At 29.7% G+C, this 22,769-nt stretch overlaps 2 protein-coding genes and 1 long non-coding RNA gene across 3 annotated transcripts in view; 2 read left to right on the plus strand and 1 right to left on the minus strand.

Annotated features, from left to right (window-relative positions):
* LOC149876724 (uncharacterized) overlaps positions 1-22,769 on the minus strand; it is a 316,490-nt gene that overhangs the window by 158,584 nt on the left and 135,137 nt on the right. The window lies entirely within an intron of this gene.
* LOC149876734 (uncharacterized) lies at positions 9,654-12,337 on the plus strand. The gene is made up of 2 exons (XM_090075049.1): positions 9,654-9,950; positions 10,068-12,337. The coding sequence occupies exon 2, from the start codon at positions 10,510-10,512 to the stop codon at positions 12,079-12,081; it is 1,572 nt and encodes a 523-aa protein (XP_089931175.1). The 5' UTR covers positions 9,654-9,950; positions 10,068-10,509; the 3' UTR covers positions 12,082-12,337.
* Positions 9,689-10,341, plus strand: LOC149876735 (ARL14 effector protein-like). Its single transcript, XM_090075112.1, has 3 exons — positions 9,689-9,950; positions 10,068-10,243; positions 10,285-10,341. The coding sequence occupies exons 1-3, from the start codon at positions 9,689-9,691 to the stop codon at positions 10,339-10,341; spliced, it is 495 nt and encodes a 164-aa protein (XP_089931238.1).

Below are 22,769 nucleotides of genomic sequence, written 5' to 3' on the forward strand. Positions count from 1 at the left end.
GAGAATGATGAATTTCTTTTAGGCCTCCTAAAGTTTCAGTTTTAATATAAAAACACTCAAACAGTTCAGCTATGTTCTTAGATTCGAATTTTAATGTTCGAAAACTCTTCAACTTTGTTTGCTGTTTTTTTTTTGTTGTTTTGAAAATCAAAATTTGCGCTGTAGAAATAGAAAAAAAAGTAGTAATATACCCCATAAAAGTCTTTGACTTTTTAAGGGGTATTTGTTACGACTATAATGCAAAAAGGCTGAAGGTTAACCCTGGTGTATGTTTATCATGATAATTTAACTTTTTCACTTTTCATTACACCAAGCATAGTCTACATTTTAACATTTGACTCTAACAAATCAGGAGATACTAACTTACTTGAGCTTAGGAAATAAAAATTTATAGATAAGATAAGGTAGTAAAATATTTTCTTTCTAAAACAAAATTACAGTTAAAGATTGTCTTTTAAACTGCATTAAAATTAGGTTTACTGGCCCTGCTATCAGTCTGATCCACCATAGACTTTACATAACCTTGCATATATCAGCCTTTGTCAAATTCCTTAAGTTTTCCTAAGTATTTTCTACAAATTAACAATGGAGAAGCTGGACGGAAGAATAAAATTTAGCAAAACGTTATTGTGATATTTAACACAATTATCTAAAGTGATTTTAAAAAAAAAAAAAGATTAATTAGTATTTAATATTTTTAATTTCTTACTTTTGCAATCGAATATTCTGCTTAATACTAGGATCTCATTCCAAAAAATTGCATTTTGAAGAGTGCTTGATATTTATTTTTCATTACAAATTAAAACATCAAGGTTGACTAAATACAAACAATTAATGAAAAACATTTGGGTTTTGCAACTTTTCCTTGTACTTTCAAAACTTGTCTTTTTTTTATTATTATTAGATTTGCTGAAAAATGAAAATTTCACAAAACATGTAGTACAAATTGAAAAATAAACAACTTAGATGTATGTAAGAATCCATGAATGTATGTATGTAAGTATTTATGCATGTATGTATGTATGTATGTACAGGGTGGTCCATAATTAGTGTCCCATCTTAAAGACTCAATTCCTTCAAAACTAGGAATGGAAAACACATAAAACTTTTTGATAAACAATTTATTAACAATATCAAATAAAATTTAAAGATTTTTTTCGAAATGTCGACCATCGGCTTTCACACAAGCTTCAAGACGCTTTGGAAAGTCATCTACGGTGGCACGCAAGTAGGCGGGTGAAAGCGAATCCCATGCTTTTTGAAGCGCTTTCTTCAGAGAATCAATCGTTTTATGCGGTTTTTTGCACGCTTCAGCTTCCAGAACACTCCACACTGAGTAATCCATTGGATTGCAGTCGGGACTACTTGGAGGCCACTCATTGTGCTTGATGAAATCGGGGGTGTTTCGGCCGAGCCAATCTTGCACAATTTTGGCTTTGTGGGCTGGAGCACTATCCTGCATGAATGTCCAACAATGTCTACGAAGCTCCTTTTGACTCCATGGAAGTATTTCTTTGATCAAAACGTCATTCAGATAGTTTTGGGCTTTTACTTTAACGCCTTGTTGAACAAAAATCAATGGTGTCTTCTTGGTGGCACTGATACCCGCGAACACCATTACTGAAAGAGGATGTGCTGCCTTTTGTATTGTGATATTAAGCTTTGAGGAAGCGTAGACACGATCATTCTGCACATTGTGATGTTGTTGAACTGTAAAAATCTTCTCGTCTGTGAAAACGATGTTGAGATGAGCGTTGTTGGCGAAACGGGCGAGGAGATCCTTGCAGCGATCCTTGCGCTTCTGCTTTGATGCCTGAGACAAAAGCTGTGCAGGATTTTTCTTGTAAGCTGTCAAATTTAGATAATCCTTGGTAATTCTTCCAAGAGAACTTCGAGAAATTTGGAGCTGTTTGGCCATTTGTCGCATACTGCGTTCTGGGTTGCGGCGCACCCGTTCACGAACTTGCTTGATATTTGCATCAGTCACCACGGAGCGCTTTCTTCCTTTGCGTGGACGATCTGACATTGTTCTCAATGCTTTGAAGCGTTGAATTGTTCTATAAACAAGCTTTCGCGGCACTTTTAGTCTAGTCTGGATGTCGCGTGCTGAAACTCCTTTCTCATGAAAATCAATAATACTTTGCCGATATGGTGATGGTCTTGTCATTGCTAAAAAAACAAGTAAAGTGAGTGAAGGCAGCAGTAAATAGATCAAAATATATAATAATATCAAAAACCAAAGCAAAATTAATAGTTTTCCATCCCTAGTTTTCAAGGAATTGCTTTTTTAAGATGGGACACTAATTATGGGCCACCCTGTATGTATGTATGTATGTATGTATGTATGTATGTATGTATGTATGTATGTATGTATGTATGTATGTATGTATGTATGTATGTATGTATGTATGTATGTATGTATGTATGTATGTATGTGTACATGCATGCATGTATGTACCTGCATTATATAGAAAGTGTATTACAACAGAAAATGAATCATAAAAATTAGAAAAGATTAAGTGAAATATTAAAGTCATTTTCAAGTAAAAATAAAAAAAAAAAAAAATAGCAACAAGACAACTGGTTTAACATATTTTTATGTAAAACTTTCAAACTAGAAAATGACTTTTGTTTTGCTTGAAACTACTACAAAATATTTAAAAATCTAAAATTTCATAGGCAGGTTTAAATCACATAAACACAGGTCAACAAGCAATCCTAAAAGATTGGCTATATAAGATTGTTTGCTCGTTATTGATATTTTTATTTACTAATTCTTATATAATTTTCTTAACAAACGGGAGAAGAGACTCATTTCCCTAAGTTATTACCTCTTTATTTGCTTTTCAACATTTGTTATTTCATTACAACCTGGTGCTGTCAAGTAAAAATGTAAATTTGATCACATGGTTTCACACGACAAAAAAAAAAAACCTTAAATTCGCTTATCGACTTTATATCAAAAAGTGTCGTTAACGATGTTCGCTCCTTACAGTCGTGTTAGGGGCGACACCGGAAGTTTATAAAAGACGTAGAATTTTCTAATCGTACCACGAATCATAAGTTGTACAAGTGGATGATAACAATTATCGAAGTGTACTAGACTGAACATTACTGAAAAAGTTGTGCATAGAGATTATTTTTAAAGATATTCTCCTTTTTCAAAAAAAGACAAAATCTATCATGACCCATCAAGTCGTAAAAAATTAATATTTTAATTTTTAGGAACTTTAACCTGATTTCGTTCATTTAAGTGAATTGTTTTCCAAAAAAAGTTATGCTCAAAAGAAATGTTTAGTGGTGCAACCGAACACTGAAAGCCAGACTTGCCTTAAATTACCCGAGTAAGCTTAATTTTCTTCGCTTAAAATGGCAGCATAAAGTCTCGAATTTGTACAGCATTAACAAAAAAATTCAACACATGGTGTTCATTTGAACATAGTTTACAATTTTACCTGTAGAGGATTTGTTTATAACATAACCATTTTGTTGTGCAAAAAATGCTGGGAAGAAGAATTTCGCGAAACAAAACCAAAGTAAAGTTATGACACTTGTGCTGCATACTATATTTTATTCACATGTCCCGTTATAAAGAATCTGTAAGCTTTATCAACTTCAATTGTCTTTTTACATTAGTCACGAATTGACAGTCAGATGAGTGACACAACATTCTAATGGTAATGAAGGAAAGTTTTCAAGAATTGCGCATTTTTTGTGCATTATTTGGTCAAATAAACTAAACTGTTATATTTACATGCAATAATAATCTTGAAAAGTTAAAAACACGTTCCAATTCCCGAAACAAAACTTCTAATTTCGCTTCGATTGTGAAAATATTCGAAGTGGAATTCAAACGTAAGATAAAGATCGTATTTTCCTATATTCTTTTTGTGAAGATAAAAGGGTTTCGTATGAGAACAACGGACTTGCAGTAAAATCAAGTTTTTGGTTCGTTGTCAAGCATGCAACGAGCCAATTGTAAGTGAGGATTGGAATATTGTTCAAGACGGATACATCCCAAATAACGCTTGGGACCGTTTTGGCCAATATTAGTATAATATCTATTTTTAGCCGACTGAAGTTTAAGATCCGAGTTCGGTCGGTTACAATTATTCTTGGTGCAACTCGTATACCGCCTGCCTTTGATAATACTAAATCAAAATCTTTGGTGTCTTTTTTGGCTTTTTGATGCACGTATATCTTACAAATAGATAAGGAAAAAAATTAATGAATAGAAAAAATCGAACTGTAATCCAACAAAACGAAGATGAGTAAATCAAATCAGAAAATCTTCAAAACCCTCACGCAGAATGTCATTAAATGTTCAAAATTAAAAAAAAAAACTTTACCCTTTAACTTGAATATTCCTTAATAATAAAGAGTTGATAAAAGTAAAACCAATACTTTAAATAACACTATTTTGTTATTATTTAAACACATGACCTAATACATTGTACCATGTTGCCTAATGCGTGATGCAGTGGGCATATGATCAATCATATGCCCCACTTTGCACATTCTTTTTCTCATTAAATTTCCTGTATGGTCAGGAAAGTCTTTCGTATGGTTTTTTTTCATTGAACTGCTTACTTAATAAGCTAAGTTCTAAATTGCAGGACACCCATTCAGCAACAGGTTTTTTTAAAAAAAAACAAACAAACAAACAAACGAAACTCACCCTTTAGGAATTTAAGCAGTCGTTAGGTTTTCATTTGCAGAAATCTCGCTCAGTAATTTCATTTTCCAGATCTACGCCAGCAGGAGCTACATATAAGAGATAACTCTAACAGTCTTCTCTTTCTAGACTTACTTCAACCCATTCGTAATCCCAGAACAAGGATCCCAACAACAACGCAATAAAGAAATAAAAAAATGATAGCATGCTTTACAGAGAGATGATTTTAGTTTCAAATTTTTAAGGATGAAAAAAATAACATTGCAATAAATTAAAACCATGAATGACGAAATAAAAAACGGCACCAGAGATAAATCTAAAATAGAAAACTAACAATGTGTAGTCAGAAAAAAGAATTTTACATAAACAAGACCATTTTATTTGCTTTTCAATAGGTGCATGTATAAAAAAAATAAATAAAGAATTAAACTCAGAGCTAATAAACACTGTAGTCATCCACAAACTCAAGATATAATAACATTATTTTAAAATTTTACAAGATTTCAGAATGCCTTCTCAAGAGCTTTCTTCAATTCAGTGATAGGGTTGGTAATAAAATCCCTATTATGAGAGTTTGCTGGTACTTCAGAATTAAATCCAGGTTTAACAACATTTTTAAATTGATTATTACAAGAAATCCTGTTTCATGTTGTCCATCAGATCTTGTGGTTTTATGTGCCGGTGAAGGAACTCCAACCTTAGGAGTGCAGTAAATTCATCCTTTTGACAGTAGAAAATTCTGATGATCAGAGAGGATTAATGTGATAAGCATATCAATGTGAATTGCTACGTGACAACACAAAAGTAGATAAAGGAACGGCAAAGTTGAAGTCACTCAAAGCACTAGAAGATGTACTGTGCATCACATGTGGTTCATTTGACGAGTCTATTGACTCAGAACCAGATTAAGATTTGGTTGAAACTAAGAGAACATGGTCTGAATTAAAGGAAAAAGTTATATCAAAGTTAATACATAACTACCACTTACATGGTAGAAATTCGCTTATCGACTTTATCGAAAATGCTTCTATAGATTTAATCTTATTCTTTATTGAATATTGAGATAAGCCTCTAAACACTGGATGACATACATGACATAATTAGTCATCTCATGAAACTATTACATTAGTTAGCCATAAACTCCATGAGGCTTTCAGAAACTAAGAGAAAATATAAGAATTTGTAATACTTTGTCTAAGTTCCAGTAAAAATCCCTTAGCAAATCTGAAACAGTTTTATTAATGTACCTCCAGGAATGAACGGAATAACGGATTCGCATTACTCCCTGTGATACATTTTAAATTTCACTATGGTTGCTTTTGCTAATTAAACAGTTCATGCATCAATTAAACTAAGCGAATTATAGCAAATAGAAGTTAGGAGTTCCTTCTTTTAGTCTATGTTTATACATTCATATTTATATCAGATGAAATTTATTAAGCATTCAACATTAAAATTAAATTTCTTTTGTAATGTTATATGATAAGTGTAAGCAAGTAAATGCAAATAAAAGATGTAAATTTCTTCTTTCAATATTTTTACATTCAAACTTTTGTCGAAAGAAATTTGTTAAGCATAATACATTAAAATTATCTTTCTTTTGTAATATTATAACTTGAGTATCACTTTAATACATTTTAAGCTGCACTGTGTACAGCAATTTTATCTGGCTTTTTAAAATCGTATTTTAGAGGTGGTTTTAGTTAGAATAGACACAGCAAAAAAACTGTGATTTAAAGGTTCGGTTACACACTTGAAATCATAATTTTTTTTTTTTTTTTGCTATAATGTAATATGAAGGACATTTCAAATAAACTTTTCAAAGGGTAGAAACCTTTTACAACTTTCATAAGTAAAACAGTAGAACTCAGTACAAGCAGAGTATTCCTATTTGACTACAAGCTTCAGAACAATATCACAGAACTATATCAAAGAACTATATCACAGAACTATATACAATGGAGCTCACTACCTGATAAAATCTAGCAAAACAAGGGAGTTGAAAACAAAACAAGAGAGTTGTAAACAAAACATTGAAAGAAATAGTCTAAAAATTAGTTGAAAATTTACAACAGTAAACTGAAGACAGTTCAAAATTCAATCAAAATAATCAAAAGCACCTAACAAATTCAAACTAGAAAAACCTCATAGTACCTCATAAAAACCTTCACAAAAAACCTCATAACTTGAAGAGGCACACAGCAAAGCAAAGAAAATATAAATTAGTGCACAAGGAAAATTGATTTCTTGTTTGCAAAACTATTTCAAATTATCTATGTAGGAAATCAAAATTAAAAAATTTAAAATTTTTATTCCATATTTCTCAAAAATACCATTGAAGGGCAAAAATAAATTTTCATGGAAAGAAGTTTTCCACACTCAAAACTTTCTTTAAAAAGCAAAAATTTAAATTTTAAAGTCTTAAGTTATCCACCAACTGTACTAAGGTATTACAGAAGTTTTCATTTTTTTTTTTTTTTACATGTCATTGATATATTTTGACAGCTACTAATAATAAACTTTATTAACCAATAGACTTTAATAACACATAAATATTTTTATACCAATTTAACAACTGTAAGAAAATAAACTGTTATACTGTGATAAACTACACTTTTACAATTAACTACATACACAGACAATTACATAGAGACAACTTCATACGCAGACAACTACATACAGATAATTACATACGCAGACAACTACATACAGACAATTACATACACAGACAACTACATGCAGACAATTACATACACTGTCAACTACATAAAGACATACAAAATGCTACATAAAGACATACAACTACATAAAGACATACAAACTGCTACATACAAACTGCATAAAGAAACCAAGTATAGAGAATATAAACTAAGGCTGATGTAAAAACTAAATACAACATTTACCAACAAATAGTGTTCAAAGAGTTGACATTTCAAACCTTTATGTATGTGTAACTAAAGAGTTGACATTTCAAACCTTATGTATGTGTCCCTTCATTGACATAGGCCTGCTTTTTTAACAGAATTTAAAGTTCTGCTACTAATAACTAGCTAATTGTTGTTAGACAAATTTTTTTACAAATTTTTCATTGTTTAAATAAGAACTAATAATAAAATTTAGAATTAAAAAAGAATTTAGAATAAGTTAAAAGTATAGAAGTACATTTAAATCTAAAAACACTAAAAGATTTCAAGGAAAATAAGCCTGCAATCACTTAAGTTAAGAATTCTATTTCCAAAGTTAAATCACATAAATTTAAAAAACCTGAAGTCTTCCACCACACCCTTCATTTTCTCTCAGTTGTGAGTAGATTTCCATAATGAAATACAATTTTCAAATAAAGAATAGATTGCTAAAATTCTGTCAGGAGCTTTCAAGAAGTTCTCAAAAATTCAGGACAAAAAGGTATGTGAATAATTTTTTTTCAGCAATGTTAGTAAATAATATTTCTGCTAACTTTAATCAATTTGTGATTTAAAATTAGAGAAAAAGAAAAACAATTTAAAACTAAAAGAAATACCTTAGCATACTTCAACTTTAAATGCCTTCACGTTTTTAAATCAATATTATAATTCTTCTTTTTATTTAAGCTTGAAGTGGGCGTTGTGTTAATTTCTTCTGTACCTAAAACTGTAAGAACTTCTTGGTATTTTTCAAGACCTATTTCTTAAATAGTATAGTAAAAAATAAAAGTAGCTTACACTATTTATACTAATTCTTTTTTTCTTTTGTATTGCTAGACCTTAAACAAAATTGAAAATTTTAGATTTTATAAAAACCAGTTAATGAACTTAACAAGGAAAAACTTATTTCTATTCCAAATAGTTTTAAGTTAAATATTTAGGACTTTATCTGCATAGTGGAGCAAGTGCATAAAACCAAAATGGTTTAAAGTAGTTTAATTTAGGAAATTTAGTTCCCTAGAATAATTTCGCGAGGAAATAATTATGCAAGAAAGACTGACTTGAAAACAGCAAATACATTCAAAACCGATAACTGAGCTGTTGATAACTGAGCTGTTGTAACTGTTGAGCTGTTCAAACTTTTCACTAAAAGCAACGTTACAATGATATTTTTAAATCAGATTTATACCTAGGGTTGCCAGGTGTCCGGTTTTGAACCGGACAGTCCATTATTTCAATTGTCTGTCGGGTAATTCCATGTCAAAACAACAAGTCGAGATAACCCACCATCTCAGAAATACTTGATTTTTGGCACAAATGCATTTAATACAGTCGTTAGGAATAATCAAAAATAATTTGGAGCCAATTTCATTATTTTGAGAGGTATGGGTCTTTGAAGTTTGAGATTTTTTACATTTTTTTTATTCTCCGCGCTCTTAGCAACGTCTATAGCAACACTTAAATGTTAAAGTATGCACAGTTACATTAACTATATGTTTACAAAATTTAATAGGCATAGAAACTTTTGAAGAAAGAAGTCAAAAATCATTACTTAAAGTTATTAGATCTTATATTTGAATAAAAACTTTAAGATGAAAACCGGGTTTTTATCAATAATTTTTCAGTAAACATGTATAGTTTAAGATTAATTGCAGAAAAGGTATTGATCTATTCATTTTAAATCTTTACAATAATAGTTTATATATAAATACCTGTAAGAGTCAAAAATTATTTCACTGTTTTTTAATGCACATATCTATTTTATTATTGTTTTATTTTTGCAATTTTATTTTTGCATTTTTATTTACCGTTTTGGTTATAATCTCCATAGAGAGATTATAACTAAAACAAATTCTCACAAAAAAATTATAATTTCTCACATAAGTATTATTATATATAATACTCAAATGTTAGAACCATTTGCTCCATTTAATTAGTTAGACAAGAAACCAGAAATTCATTTTTATTTTGAAAATAAATAAGTGTAACAGCTATGATTACACTTATTTATTTTAAAATAAAGTTTTGATTATAATACTCATGTTAGAAATTATTATTTATTTAATGTTGGTTTTAGAAAAATAAAATATTGAAATTAAATATTTTGATAATGGCTGGAACATCACAATGCTCTCTTGGATTGATTTTAAAATCAAATTGTCACAAGTTAACATATACAAACCACATTGGAATAATATTTTTTAAAGATTTAGCTCCAGATGAGCAAAATTTAGTTGCGCTGAGGTCTGGTGTTTCTCCTGATTTGATTATTGACTTATGTTTTCATCATCAAAAGTTCTATCTTGAGAAGTTCCCTGTGTTTCAGAATAAATGCTGTGATCCACTGTTAGTTCACAAAAGACCGTGCAAAGGTTAGTAAAGCTTGTCATAAAGTTTTTTATAAATGTTACTTTGTCATAATTTTAAGGTCTTTATGTTTGTTAATACTAGGCATATTTTATTTTATTAAGTTATATTTTTTAATTTAGCATCTCTCAGAGTAGTCACGTTAAGAACCATAGCTTTAAACAACAGGTTCAATATTGTACCTGGTCAAAAAATTTGTACAAATTGCTTAGTCAAATTAAAAGCTTCCACTGAAATGTATACTGATAACATTGATATTTCTGATGATTACACAAATGAAAGTATAAATAAAGAAAATGTATTTCACGTTCAACAAGAAGCTGATATAAATAAAAACAGACAAGAACTTTCGGATTGTCTCAGTATAATTGGCGTGTCACCAGTCAAGCTTCATAGACAGCCATTTGCGAATCGTATGAGTATTGGGAAAAAAAAAATTAAAACTATTACAACAGTTTTCAAAGAAAAGTTATCAAGTTCTTTAAAAATTCCATTGACAGAAGTTGAAGTTTTTGATAATGAATATATTCTTGATTTAAAAAAAAAGTTGTTCAGTTCGAAAATATGTTAGTTTTGATAAAAGATAAACTTGAAAAATGCTGTTCATTTAGGGACAAAATTCAAATATTGACTTTGTGCCCACAAGAATGGTCAATTGAAGCAGCTAGTGAGTATTTTGGTGTTTCAAAGTATCTAATAATAAAATCTAGATCTTTAGCAAAGAAGGAAGGAATTCTTGCAGTTCCACAAACTAAGCGAGGTAAAATGCTCCCTGATCAAATAAATACTTTAGTAAAAAATTTTTATGAAGATGATGAAAACTCTCGCCAGATGCCTGGTCAAAAGGATTTTGTAAGTGTTAGTTGGAAACTCCATATGCAAAAGCGACTACTTTTATCAAGCTTAAAAGAGTTATTTGTTTCATTTAAAGTTCGATATCCACATGTAAAGTTAGGTTTTTCCAAGTTTTGTGTTTTAAGACCTAAATGGTGTGTTTTGCCAAACTCATCAGGAACCCATTCTGTGTGCATTTGTATCTACCATCAAAACATGAAGTTAATTCTCCTACCCATTAAAATTGATTACCATGAACTATATAAATTTATTGTTTGCGATATGCAAAACAAAGAATGCATGTTACATCGATGTACACAATGTCCAAAAAATACATCTAAATTAGAAGAAAAGCTATTCGAACTAATAGGACAGTTTGAGGAAGAAGATACTATCGAATTTAACCAATGGGTTACTACTGATAGATCAGATTTAGTTATACAGCTTGTAAGCATACCAGATTATGTAAATATGGTGATGGAAAAACTAGTCAAGCTAACAGCACATTCATATATTTCTAAATGCCAATCTAAATATTTAAAAAATCTTAAAGAAGAACTGCCATCAAATAGTGCAATAGTTCTAGGAGATTTTGCAGAAAACTATAGTTTTGTTGTGCAGGATGAAGTACAAGGTTTTCATTGGAATAATCTTCAGTGCAAACTTCATCCAGTAGTTGTGTACTATAAAGAAAATCAAGTGTTGCAATCCACTTCATATTGCATTATATCAGATGATAACAATCATGATGTACCAATGGTTTACGAGGTACAAAAATCAATTATCAATAATCTAAAGCAAAAGATACCCAGCATTGTAAATGTGATCTACTTTTCTGATGGCTGTTCATCTCAATATAAAAACTGCAAAAATATTTTTAATCTATGTCAGCATAAATCAGACTTTAGAATAGATGCAAAATGGGTTTTCTTTGCAACCAGCCATGGAAAGCTACCTTGTGATGGTATAGGAGGAACAGTTAAACGGCTTGTAGCTAATGCTAGTTTGCAGAGAGTTTCTACAAATCAAATATTAAACTCACGTGATATGTTTACATATTGCACTAACAACATCAAAGGTATAAACTTTATTTATATTTCAAGTGAAAGTTTGATAGAAACAAGATTATTACAATCTGAACGATTTAAAAATGTAAAAACAATACCAGGAACAAGAGACTTTCATGAATTTATTCCTGTATGTCAAAATGAAGTTAAGATGAAATGCTGCAGTGATGACACTATCCCTATCTTGACTTACAAGTTTAAAAATTGTGAGATGCAAAGTGATGTGCAAAGTTGATGTGGGATTTAAATTTATGCACCAACATGGCCCTTGAATCTTAAAAAACATTTGCTTGCTTCCTTTTATCAATTATTTCTTAGAATTGACAGTTTGCATATGTCTATGATATGTATATGACAATATTTTTTCATTTGTTAACAAATATTACCTAATTTTGTTTTATTTTACAGTCCAAAGAAAAACAAAGGAATATGTGAAGAAGTTCACTGATTTGAATATAAATTTGTCAATTCATAAAAACATGGAATTCAAAGAATTAATGTGTTTTGATATTTAAAATTGAGTTTATTTACGGACATGAATACTATTCATAGACATGTATGTCATGAATATTGCATTTTTATACCTAAGTGAAAATACCTCTTATTTTTGACTAGCTCTGAGTGAAAATGCCTGTTTTTAATATTTAAGTATTTTTAATTGAGTTTATTACATATGCATATTGTAGTTTTACACATAAGTAAGAACTCTTACTTTCTGGTTGTGCCTAAACATAAATACCTATCAATTTTCTGTCTCATTCTCAATATTCTTTCAATCAAAAATAAAAATTAAATTTTTTAGATTAGTGAGTCGAAAAACAACTCAATTTTTTTTTTTTTTTTTAGGTATTTATATATACTTTAAGAATATGAAGTTTGGAAATATATAGATCATAACCTTTTCTGTAATTCCTCTTATAGTAAGCCTGTTTACTTTTAAATTTTATTAAAAATGCCAGTTTACTCTTTTTGATTTATTAATAAATATAAAAAATTATTATTTCTTAGTATAATTTTATGGTTTAGCATCTAATAATATGTGGAAAATTTCAAATTATGAAATAATATAGTTAAGGTAACAACGTATGTATTGACATTTTCTTGTTACTAAGGACGTTGCTAGGGGCGCATGATAAGTAAAAATGTTACAAAGTTTTGAATTTTAAACGAGCATAACTTTTAAAATATTCCGATTTGTTTAAAACAACTTTGTGGAATTCTTTTTAGCCTAGTTAAGTATCTTTGTTGAAAGAATTAAGTCATTTAGAGATAGTGGGTTATTTTTTTGAAATTTTGTTGTTGTTTTGACACGGAATTACCCTTTCTTCATTGATTGTTTACGCATTATTTTTAAAATAATAGCCAGAATTTATTATTTTTTAAAAATAATAAATTCTGTTTATTGTTAGTGAAAGTTTTTAGTTACGTTTAATTATATCAAACGCAAAGGAATTCAATTTTCGAACGTTCAAATTTTAGAATTTTTATTGGAGTATTGAAAGTTTGTGTAAATAATAAAATTAACGCAAACAAAAATTTATTAAAAACTGTTAAATTTTCAGTTTTTTGCAATTTCAAAAAAAAAAAAGAAACTACAAAAAGCATTCGAGACTAACATTAAAATAACTATGAAAGTAAAAAATAAAATATATTAGAAGCAGGTAGGATGTATAATAGCACAATTAAAAACTAAAAAAGAAATTAAAAATTAGTATTGTAATGTAAAAGTAATAATAAATGTACTTTTCTGTACTAATTTACTTCAAGGCTTGTTTTTAAAAGGTTATGATTTTCAAATTAAAGTTGAAAATTAGTATGGTATTGTAGTATCAAAGTAATGGTAAAAGTACTTTTAGCTTTGATGATTTTTATCAAATTTGAGCGAAAGTGACGGGGGTCACAAAAGTTTCTATATATCTTTTCGTATTTTATTAAAATTTAGAAAAAAGTAGGGGGTCCCTCGGCTCATTATTCCTTGTATATCCTCATAAAATGTATTGTAGTATTAGTATATATGTATTGTTCCGTCTTTAGTTCTCCAAATGAAACAAAATGAATTTTCACGAAGAACGTTGGGGTCGGATGTATGAGAAAATGTCCGGTTTTTTTAGAAAAGAAATCTGGCAACCCTATTTATACCAGCCAACTTTTACATAATTTTTCATTATTTCACTTCACAGCTTTTTCTACAACTACAGCAAGACACCGCAAGAACTCGTAGCCACTGTTACAGGTATATCATAAAAAGAGCAATACAATTAATTAGAATTAAATAGAATTAACCATATATTCCTGTGAATTAGAAAGAGATGAGAACTTCGGATGAAGTTTGCTTCTAAGTTAAAATATAATTTTATATAAAAGTAAAAGAACAACTTTATAGCTGTCGACTTGTTACAAACTGTTTACAAACTGCTTCAATCGAAAAATTTAAATAGTTATAAATGTTCTAGACAATTAAACTTTGGAGTAGAAAATCATCAAAAGAACTTTTTAATTTAAAACTTTTGGTTGAGAGAAATTCTTAAAAGAAGACTATTTTAAACATTTACACTTTTTGATTAAAATACCTCAACCGTAACATCTTATTCCAATATTCCTCCGAGATTGACAATTTTTATTTTAGCACGCGACGCTACTGTTTCAGATTAGGCGGAGCACCGCTTTATTTTATTGTATGTTTGTACAAAACTTGAACATGTAAAAATAGATCATCATAGTTGGAAATAAAACATGTTCTAGTTAGAATTTAATATTTAATATAAAAAAAAAATCAATGTCATTAACTATTTAAGATTGAAACCGTCATATGTAAGTTTATAAATATAATGCGACTGTTTTGTTCGTGAAAGAAAGAAAATAAATTCTTTTAAATCGGGCAGAATTTCACATGCCAACGATATTTTCACAAAAGATGAACTTACATGAAGAAAAACTTCAATCCGCTGTAACAAATGAAATGTCTAATTCAACGAGAGTGCTATGCGTTGTGAAATCATTTTGGACTCCTCTGAAGATTTTCTACTTCACGAGTCACATCAAGTTGCAACTTCAAAGAGAACAATGATTTCGTTTGTCAATCAATTTATACCATTCGAAATTGCAGTTAGCAGGTGGTTCACGGGCGCCTTCTGAAACAGTTGAAAAATTTATTGCGTAATTTCTGTTTTAAAATTTATGACTTCAGTAACTTTGCGATATTTTTATCAACGCGCTTAGTTCCACCTTTAATTACCAGCCTCCATCTGAATAATGATTACAAGTGGTTTTCCGTAGCGCTGCCTAATGCATCATTTATAATCAACATTTCTAACGTAGGTTATACCGCGTTATCAATGAGTTGTATTTTGTAATCATGCAAAAACTGAAACAAATAGAAAACCAGTTTGTATATCAAACGACGAGACCTTATCTTACAGAAATGAATTGACTTAAATACTTGTTTAGCATTGAAACAAAGTAAAACATTGGAAAAAAAAATAAGAGGGTAAACCTCATTTCTAATGATAAGTTTGTTTCGTTTGATGAAAACAAAACATTCTTTTGGTTTCGATTTCTGTTGAGTTTTGAAACGTTTTAAAGCGTGATGAAGGAAGACTGGCGTCACGCGTTAATAGAATGCTCTCAAATAAATATAAAATTCTTAACAACGTTATTTGAAATTATTAACAACCGTTAAGTTTTTAGCAATTCTTTTTTCTTAAATTGACATAACTATCATAATCTTGTGATTAAGAGAAGAATGTCAGGTTCTCATAAAAGTTCATTAGGAAATTCATGGAGTTTCATTGAATTTCATTGAATTTGAATGAATTTCAATGAAATTTAATTACTCGTGGAAATTGTTTACCCACGCTCTTAAAATAGTAACGAATTGCATAACAGTTTTTGCGAACGTATATTTTTTGTAAAAGGTGTGGTCAATTTTTTTATATCACTGTTATAAATTCGCAAACAATTTTTTTTTTTAGGGTGATCTGATAGTATATTAATTGGGCTGTGGCAATAACAGGACGGATAATTTTAGCGATATACTAACTCAACAAGTTTAAAGTTACTTAACAAGTGATAATTGTCAGAATGGTATCCTTTTGTAGAACGAACGTAATAATCTTAGAATAGAAGAATTTTCTATTCAGCTTCCTATAATGTAGTAAAGAATTACTTTTATAAGTAACAGTCCTCAAAGAAATTACCAAAATCTTATAACTCCAAAATATCAGCCTTTTGATTAGGGAAAAAAGTTCGTCGAATCCAATTTTTTAAGCAAATCCCTTATCTCGCTTAAAAAACCCTATCCTTGCAAAAAAAAAAAATCCCCAAATATGTACTTTTATCAGTTCGCTATAAAACTGGAGGGAAAAAGTGACATAAAAGAATAGAGTGAAAATGCGTAGATAATTGGCGCAAACCATTCACAAAATTTTTTCATTGCAAAACCCTGTTGAAAAAGAGTGAGAATGAAGCACAACTTGTACTCAGCCAAATGAAATTAAGTTATTGAACGCAACAAGTTTAGAAAATAATTTCTTAATTAAAACGTGCTAGGTTATGTAAAATTTTAACATATTTTCTACTAAAAGTGATCTTTTTTTTTTATTGAATATTTGCATATTTTCTAATTCAATTTATCAATTTCTTAAATATCTTTTTAACTGTTATTTGCTTTTTTTTCTAATTTGTATCTCATGTAAAAAAATAAAAATAAACTCTGAAAAATTAAAAAGTTGATTGATTTTTAATGCTCCGGCGATCGATTTGCGCTGATTTTACTCCATATAGTTTTCCCCAACAGGCGTCAAGATTTGAAAACAAATTTTATAACTTCCCAGCGGAATTAATCAAAAATCTTTTGACCTCTCATCTGAAGTTGAAAATTTGAACGGCCCCAGGAGGCTTTTTTGCAGAATTGACTTTATGTCGAATGTTTACAAAATCCAAAACCTGTCCCAGATGTTTCCTTCGATTTTTTGTTTTTGATTCCGTAGATTAACGCAATAAAAAAGAATTCGAAAAATGACTTTATGAAGGTAATCTACCACCTTGATTTGACACAACCGAAAATAAAAAGGTTATTCGCAGAAAACTGAGTGATTTTCAAAACAAAATTAAGCCATTTTAAGGAACCGCTAAATGCAATTGGTATTACAGACTTTTTTTTTCCAACGAAGCTTCTTTTTTTTGTTAATGTTTTACGAGCCTTCTTATGTTCTATTCTTTCTCACTTCTGAACTTTTCTTGGTTCAACGGTTGTATAAAAACATTCGTTGAACCAAGAAAAGTGGTCTATCTGCAATCTCCGCGGAAAACAAATTTGGTTTTTCTGCTTTCTCCGTATAAAACAAAATTGGCTTGTCTGCAATCTCCGCGTAAAACAAAATTGGACTGTCTGCATTTTTGCCAGATACATTTTTGGACTATCAGCGTTTTTCGGGTGCATAAATTTTTGGTGGTGTTTCTTTAAATATTTGAAGTTTTTTATAAAATTCTACAACTTTTTAAATAATAGCGATTATTTAAACACAAAGCCTTGATCATAACCTGATTAAGTGTGTGAGTAATCAAGTAGTTTTAGTTAAGATAAATATGTTAAAAATAACTTAAGTTGTTGTTAATAATAACATAACATATGTAACAAAACATTGTTATGTTACTTACTAATTGCTAAATTCATCATACATACTTTGTCAATTTTATTTAGCCTTGTTGTTGTACTAATAACTTTAGATCAAATTAAATTCTTGTTATGTTAAGTTGCAATGTTGCTAAGTGGTCTTTATACGCAAGATCTGCATATAAATATATACAGGATGTCTGCCAAATCAGGGAAATGTCAGGGAATTCGGATATCTTCAAAAAAATCAGGGGATTATCAGGGAAATTAGGTTAAATTTTAGAAAAATCAGGAAAGATGACTCTTTATCAAACTTTTATGACTTAAATAAGTTGTATATAGTACACGTAATCTAAAAGTTTATTTGGCAGATAGTTTTATGAACTTCTCTTGATATATTTAATGTGGGTTGTATTATTGTTAATAATTTTGCAGTTGAAAAGCATTTTTCTCAACGATAAATAGGTAAATATCAGGGAAAAACCAGGGAAATCCAACTTAAAATATTGGCAGACACCCTGTAAATATATATATATATATATATATATATATATATATATATATATATATATATATAGAAAAACTATGTTAGCGTATTCTATAAATAGAGTGCTCAATGTTCTTAAAGAGCAGAGCAATAATAAATTAGTAAAAACACTTATCTAATTTTCTCTTCCACAACTTGTAATCGATATTTATTTAATAATGATAATAGTTTAATAATGATTTGTTTAATTTGTTAGATTGTTGTTTAATGTTTTAAGATTTAATATTCTTACCTTCATGCATTTTTAAGGAACATTTTTGAGCATTTTTAGTGGATTCAAGTTTCAATGTATATGTTGTATTTTATATTTTAACTTAATGCTAGTATATATTGTATTTTATATTTTAACTTAATAACATTTTGTAAATTGGCTTTTTTCCAGCAAATAACATATTAGCCATTTGTGGCTTATTCTGCAAATGTTGATGTACCCCATTCAGTAAGTCATATGTTCTACTTGATGTGAAACATGAACAACATACAACATGAGTGGGTAATTATTAAACAGTACTTAAACCATATCAGCATATAATAATAATTCTGTATGTAAATAGAAAAAGATTAAAAAAAAAATTTAGATAAACAATAAACAAAATGAGTTTAATAAATTACAAGAAACCTCTGTACAACATTTCAAATATTCCTAGATAACAGGATAAATATTCTATGATACTCCTAGTATGTCTAGATAACAACACACTTATACACTTAAGAGGATTGGAATCATGCTTAATGTGAAATTGGAAATTTTGAGGAATTATCACCAGGATTAATAAAATAATTTAGAGATGTAAAACTTTATATTTACACAAAGATTGGATTAACTGAGAACAAGTTTACAAATTATCATAAAAAAGTAATGCATAAGTCTTGGTTTAGAGCTATTTAAAAGAGTTTAAGATACCTCAAATTACAAGTCCAAGAGTTTTTTGACCTCATTGATGTGGCTTAAAATTCAAAAATTCAAAAAACCCTAACGGTTTTAGTTTTTTCTATTCCAAAAAACAAAGTTCTTTTTAAAATATTAAAACCAATCGAAAATATTATAATTAATTTACTTGTATACATACAGTATAGGACATTTTAACTACACATAAAAATCATTTAGGACTTTGCAACTACACATAAAAATCACCCAAGGAAAATATAAGTTAAGATATTGCAGGATAACAGTTAATGTACTACAAAGTTGGATATTATGTAAAAGCTGCTATTAAAGCAATTTTATTACCATAAGCTTAATTGGATTTATGATAGTAAGCTATACCACACTTCAATACAGGTATATGATATGAATTTAAAATTAGATCTGTATTTATAACCAAGAGTATATTTTTCAGATTTCAAATAAAAGGAGTATGCCATGTAGCATGATGCTGACACTGTATATTTCATATGCATCTGTAACAAGCCATGTTATGTTAGATACTAAATTAAATATTAAAAATGCAGAAAGAGAATAACAAATATTTCAAAGTCCTCCAACATTCCTTAGCTATGAACCCTTTTTAATAGGGAAAGAACTTCAAGGAGGTACCTTGAACAAATTGAACAGTCTCAGATAAGGATCCTGTGACTCAGTTAAGATTAACTTATTGGGACAGACCATTTCAACAAGTCAAATTTTGCTTCTGACACATTTTTAGACAAATGACAAAACAGTAATAACTTTAGTTATAATGATCAGCAAAGATTTTACTGTCTGCTTCAAATACTTTAATTTACTAAACATCCCCTTAGATATTTCTCATGTGAAAGATAATAGACATTTCAATTGATTAGACTATGGACTTACAGATCAATTTTATAGAAAAAAAACTAAATTTAATTTTCTACAAAGTTTACATCAAGCAATGATTCTTACAAATAATTAAAGAACTGCACCTCTGCAATAGCTGTATTTCAATGATTAGCAGTATTAGAACAACTACAATATGTACCTTCAAAATTGAAAAATAATTTTTAAAAAGCATAGTTTCTGATTATTGATGTTATTGTCAAATGTTGTTCAAAGTTTAAAATATAAAATAAAATTTTCATTATCGTTTGAAAAATACTATAGCTAGTACGAACAACACCATGACACAAAAGTTTTTACAGATCGAAATTAAGCTTAGAGCTTTTAAAACGTTTATCAGTCAAGAATGTATCAACATCTTGAATCTTTTGTTGTCTGTACTTTTGGCGTTTAAACATAGAAACTTAGTATAACACAAGTGGTATCATTACTTTAGGATATTTCAATAGAACTATTGACTAAAAATACTTTGGATTAAAAAAAAGCGATTGAACTTTATTTTTACCTCCTCGTGGTGAACTACGCGAAGGATTTATGTCTAAAAGAGAATGCGACGGCCGTCGTTCATAAATGAAAGCCGGTTTATCATCGCGCCCTCCTCCTTCAATAAATCTCTATACGTTAAGAATTTTGAAAGACATTTTAAAATTTAGTTTAAGTACAATTAAAATGAGTTTTTTTTTTAAACAATTTTAAATTTGAATTAAATTTGAATAAAATTTAAACAGAAAATTGGAAATAAAGATTTAAAAGTAAAATTACTTTTCTTTTGAATGTTACAAAAATCATTTTATTTAATTTTACGGAACCGGGAGTCCCTATTTTAAATTTACTCTCATTAAATTGCTTCATACAAGAAGACACAGCAAAAATCTTAAAAAAAAAAAAAAAAATCAATAACATTTTGATATACTTTTATCAGTTCTCAGTAAATGTAGTTTTCTCTGCCGCCCTCTGCAGGAGGTGCTGAAAGCTTTAAGCCAAGTTTAACCCATTTAGTCATCAAATAGCCATTATAATAGTTTCTTTTCCTGAATACTTGAATATGTTTCTAAACAAATCTGATGGATCTCAACAATATAATGGATGAGCAAAGTAACCACCAAATTTCCCTCTTCAACCATTTTTAAAAACTCTCATCTCATTTTTAGAGCAACCCTAAGACGAAGGATGATTTAACTAAGGCTGCTACAGACGTACGAAAGTTTCGTAAATCTTCCACCGTTTAACATTCCATTGTTTAAAAACAGACTTCCAACTGAATATTGGGTAAAGTATTCCTTAAAAAATATCCTGAAATAGTTCTTTGTTTCAATGAATCTATTAGCAGAGCAGCAGCAATGGTTTCAGCCAGCGGAGTCAAGAGATTTTATGAAAATTTTCACAATTTTTTAGAAAGGAATGGTTTGTTTTCTGTCTCTGATTGTCCAGATGCTTTCAACAATGTTTATAAGACAAAATTTGAATTTCATCCATGCACAAAGAGAGTTCTATCAAGGAAAGGTGCGAAAACAGTATACAAAGTTAATTCATCAAAACCTTAAGAAAACCTTACCTTAAGAAAACATTACTGACTGCCATTGCTATTGGTTCTATGTAAGCATCTGCGTCTCGTTATTTTTTTATTCGAGACGAGACGAGACTAGACAAGACAATAATATCCTGGACACAATTTTTAAATTCCGAGACAAAATTATTGTCCCAGGACATTTCTCGTCTCGTTACGCTTTTCCCTGTTCAGCATTGAACCTGAGTGGTCACCTTTGGTCAATGTTGACCCAGAATCAAAAGATACGAGATGAGGCAGAAGCTGCCAAGAAGGACAACGTTGAAGAGGCAGAAGATGAACAAAAAAAAAGTTGGCACTGGTAACTTAGTTAAATAATGCATGTTACGATGCGATGTAGCAAATTTATACGATTTTTTATTAATGTAAACAACGGTATCTGAAGTTAATTCAATGTTAACAAATGTATACCATTTTTAATGAGAGGTCACAGGAAAAGAAAAAGGGTTCTAATAGCCAGAAAGAATCTGTGCTATCCAACACAGAGCACCATTCAACTTCGTGGTGACATGGAGCATATGGTTTACCTTGCAATTAACAGTCAGCCTTTCTTCATCTGTGACTCTATCCCGTTCCAAAGACTGCTTCCCCACTTTGACTCGAGGTATAGGGTTAAAAGTGGTGCCTGCATGGCTCGCTTCAAGTTACCTCTCCTCTACAGGAATCTGCAGATGGCCATGAAGAGAATGCTTGACAAGGAGCTTCCTCATTGCGACCGAGTTGCGATCAGCACTGACATCTGGACCTCACGCAACAACAATCCATTCATAGCGGTGACTCTTCATTACATCACCTAGGAGTTTGTTCTACTAAAGGACAATTTCCACCCGAGTCCATCACTCTCTTCTTGCTGAATGGGTGTTGAAAAAGAAGTGCCTCGAGAATAATAGTGTTTTGATAATAGTGTTTTTAGGAATTTGTTGGACTCAGATCAAAGTTGTATTCTTACAAGCTACATGAAAAAGATTACAAAAAATGCAAAGGGGTGAAGAAAAATGTTGTTAAAAAGTACATAACACATGAAGATTATAAAGATTGTCTACTCAACAAAAAAGAGCAGGTAAGGAGCATGAACTTGATAAGATCCAACTTTTTAACTTTTTAAGTAAATACGAGTACGAAGTTTTACGGCTTGATGTCAAATTTTAACAAACGTTTTATAATTTCAAATGTTTTCTATGAGTTTACGAATTTATGCGAAGTTTTACGCGAATTTTTATTTTAGTTTTTGTTTCAGTACCCTACAGAAAGATCACTGCTCCTTGTGCTAACAGATGGAACTCTGTCCAGATGATGCTCAATGACATTGACCAAATCCGAAGTGTGCTGTGTGCTATCAGCGCTGACAAAAAGGAATGGATCTCACCCATTCCAACAGATGACCAATTTGAGCTGGT

Source organism: Hydra viridissima, unplaced genomic scaffold (assembly GCF_058129835.1).
Source record: "Hydra viridissima isolate aposymbiotic clone 2 unplaced genomic scaffold, HvirCarnegie_v1 scaffold_18, whole genome shotgun sequence".
Taxonomy (NCBI): domain Eukaryota; kingdom Metazoa; phylum Cnidaria; class Hydrozoa; order Anthoathecata; family Hydridae; genus Hydra; species Hydra viridissima.

Bases quoted from the DNA above. Each gene is read 5' to 3' on its own strand.
- LOC149876735 (XM_090075112.1), top strand. From the start codon at position 9,689: ATGGCTGGAACATCACAATGCTCTCTTGGATTGATTTTAAAATCAAAT. The intron at 9,951-10,067 runs GTTAGTAAAGCT...TTTTTAATTTAG, and splicing joins TCACAAAAGACCGTGCAAAG to CATCTCTCAGAGTAGTCACG. The intron at 10,244-10,284 runs GTATTTCACGTT...AAATAAAAACAG, and splicing joins AAAGTATAAATAAAGAAAAT to ACAAGAACTTTCGGATTGTC.
- LOC149876734 (XM_090075049.1), top strand. From the start codon at position 10,510: ATGTTAGTTTTGATAAAAGATAAACTTGAAAAATGCTGTTCATTTAGG.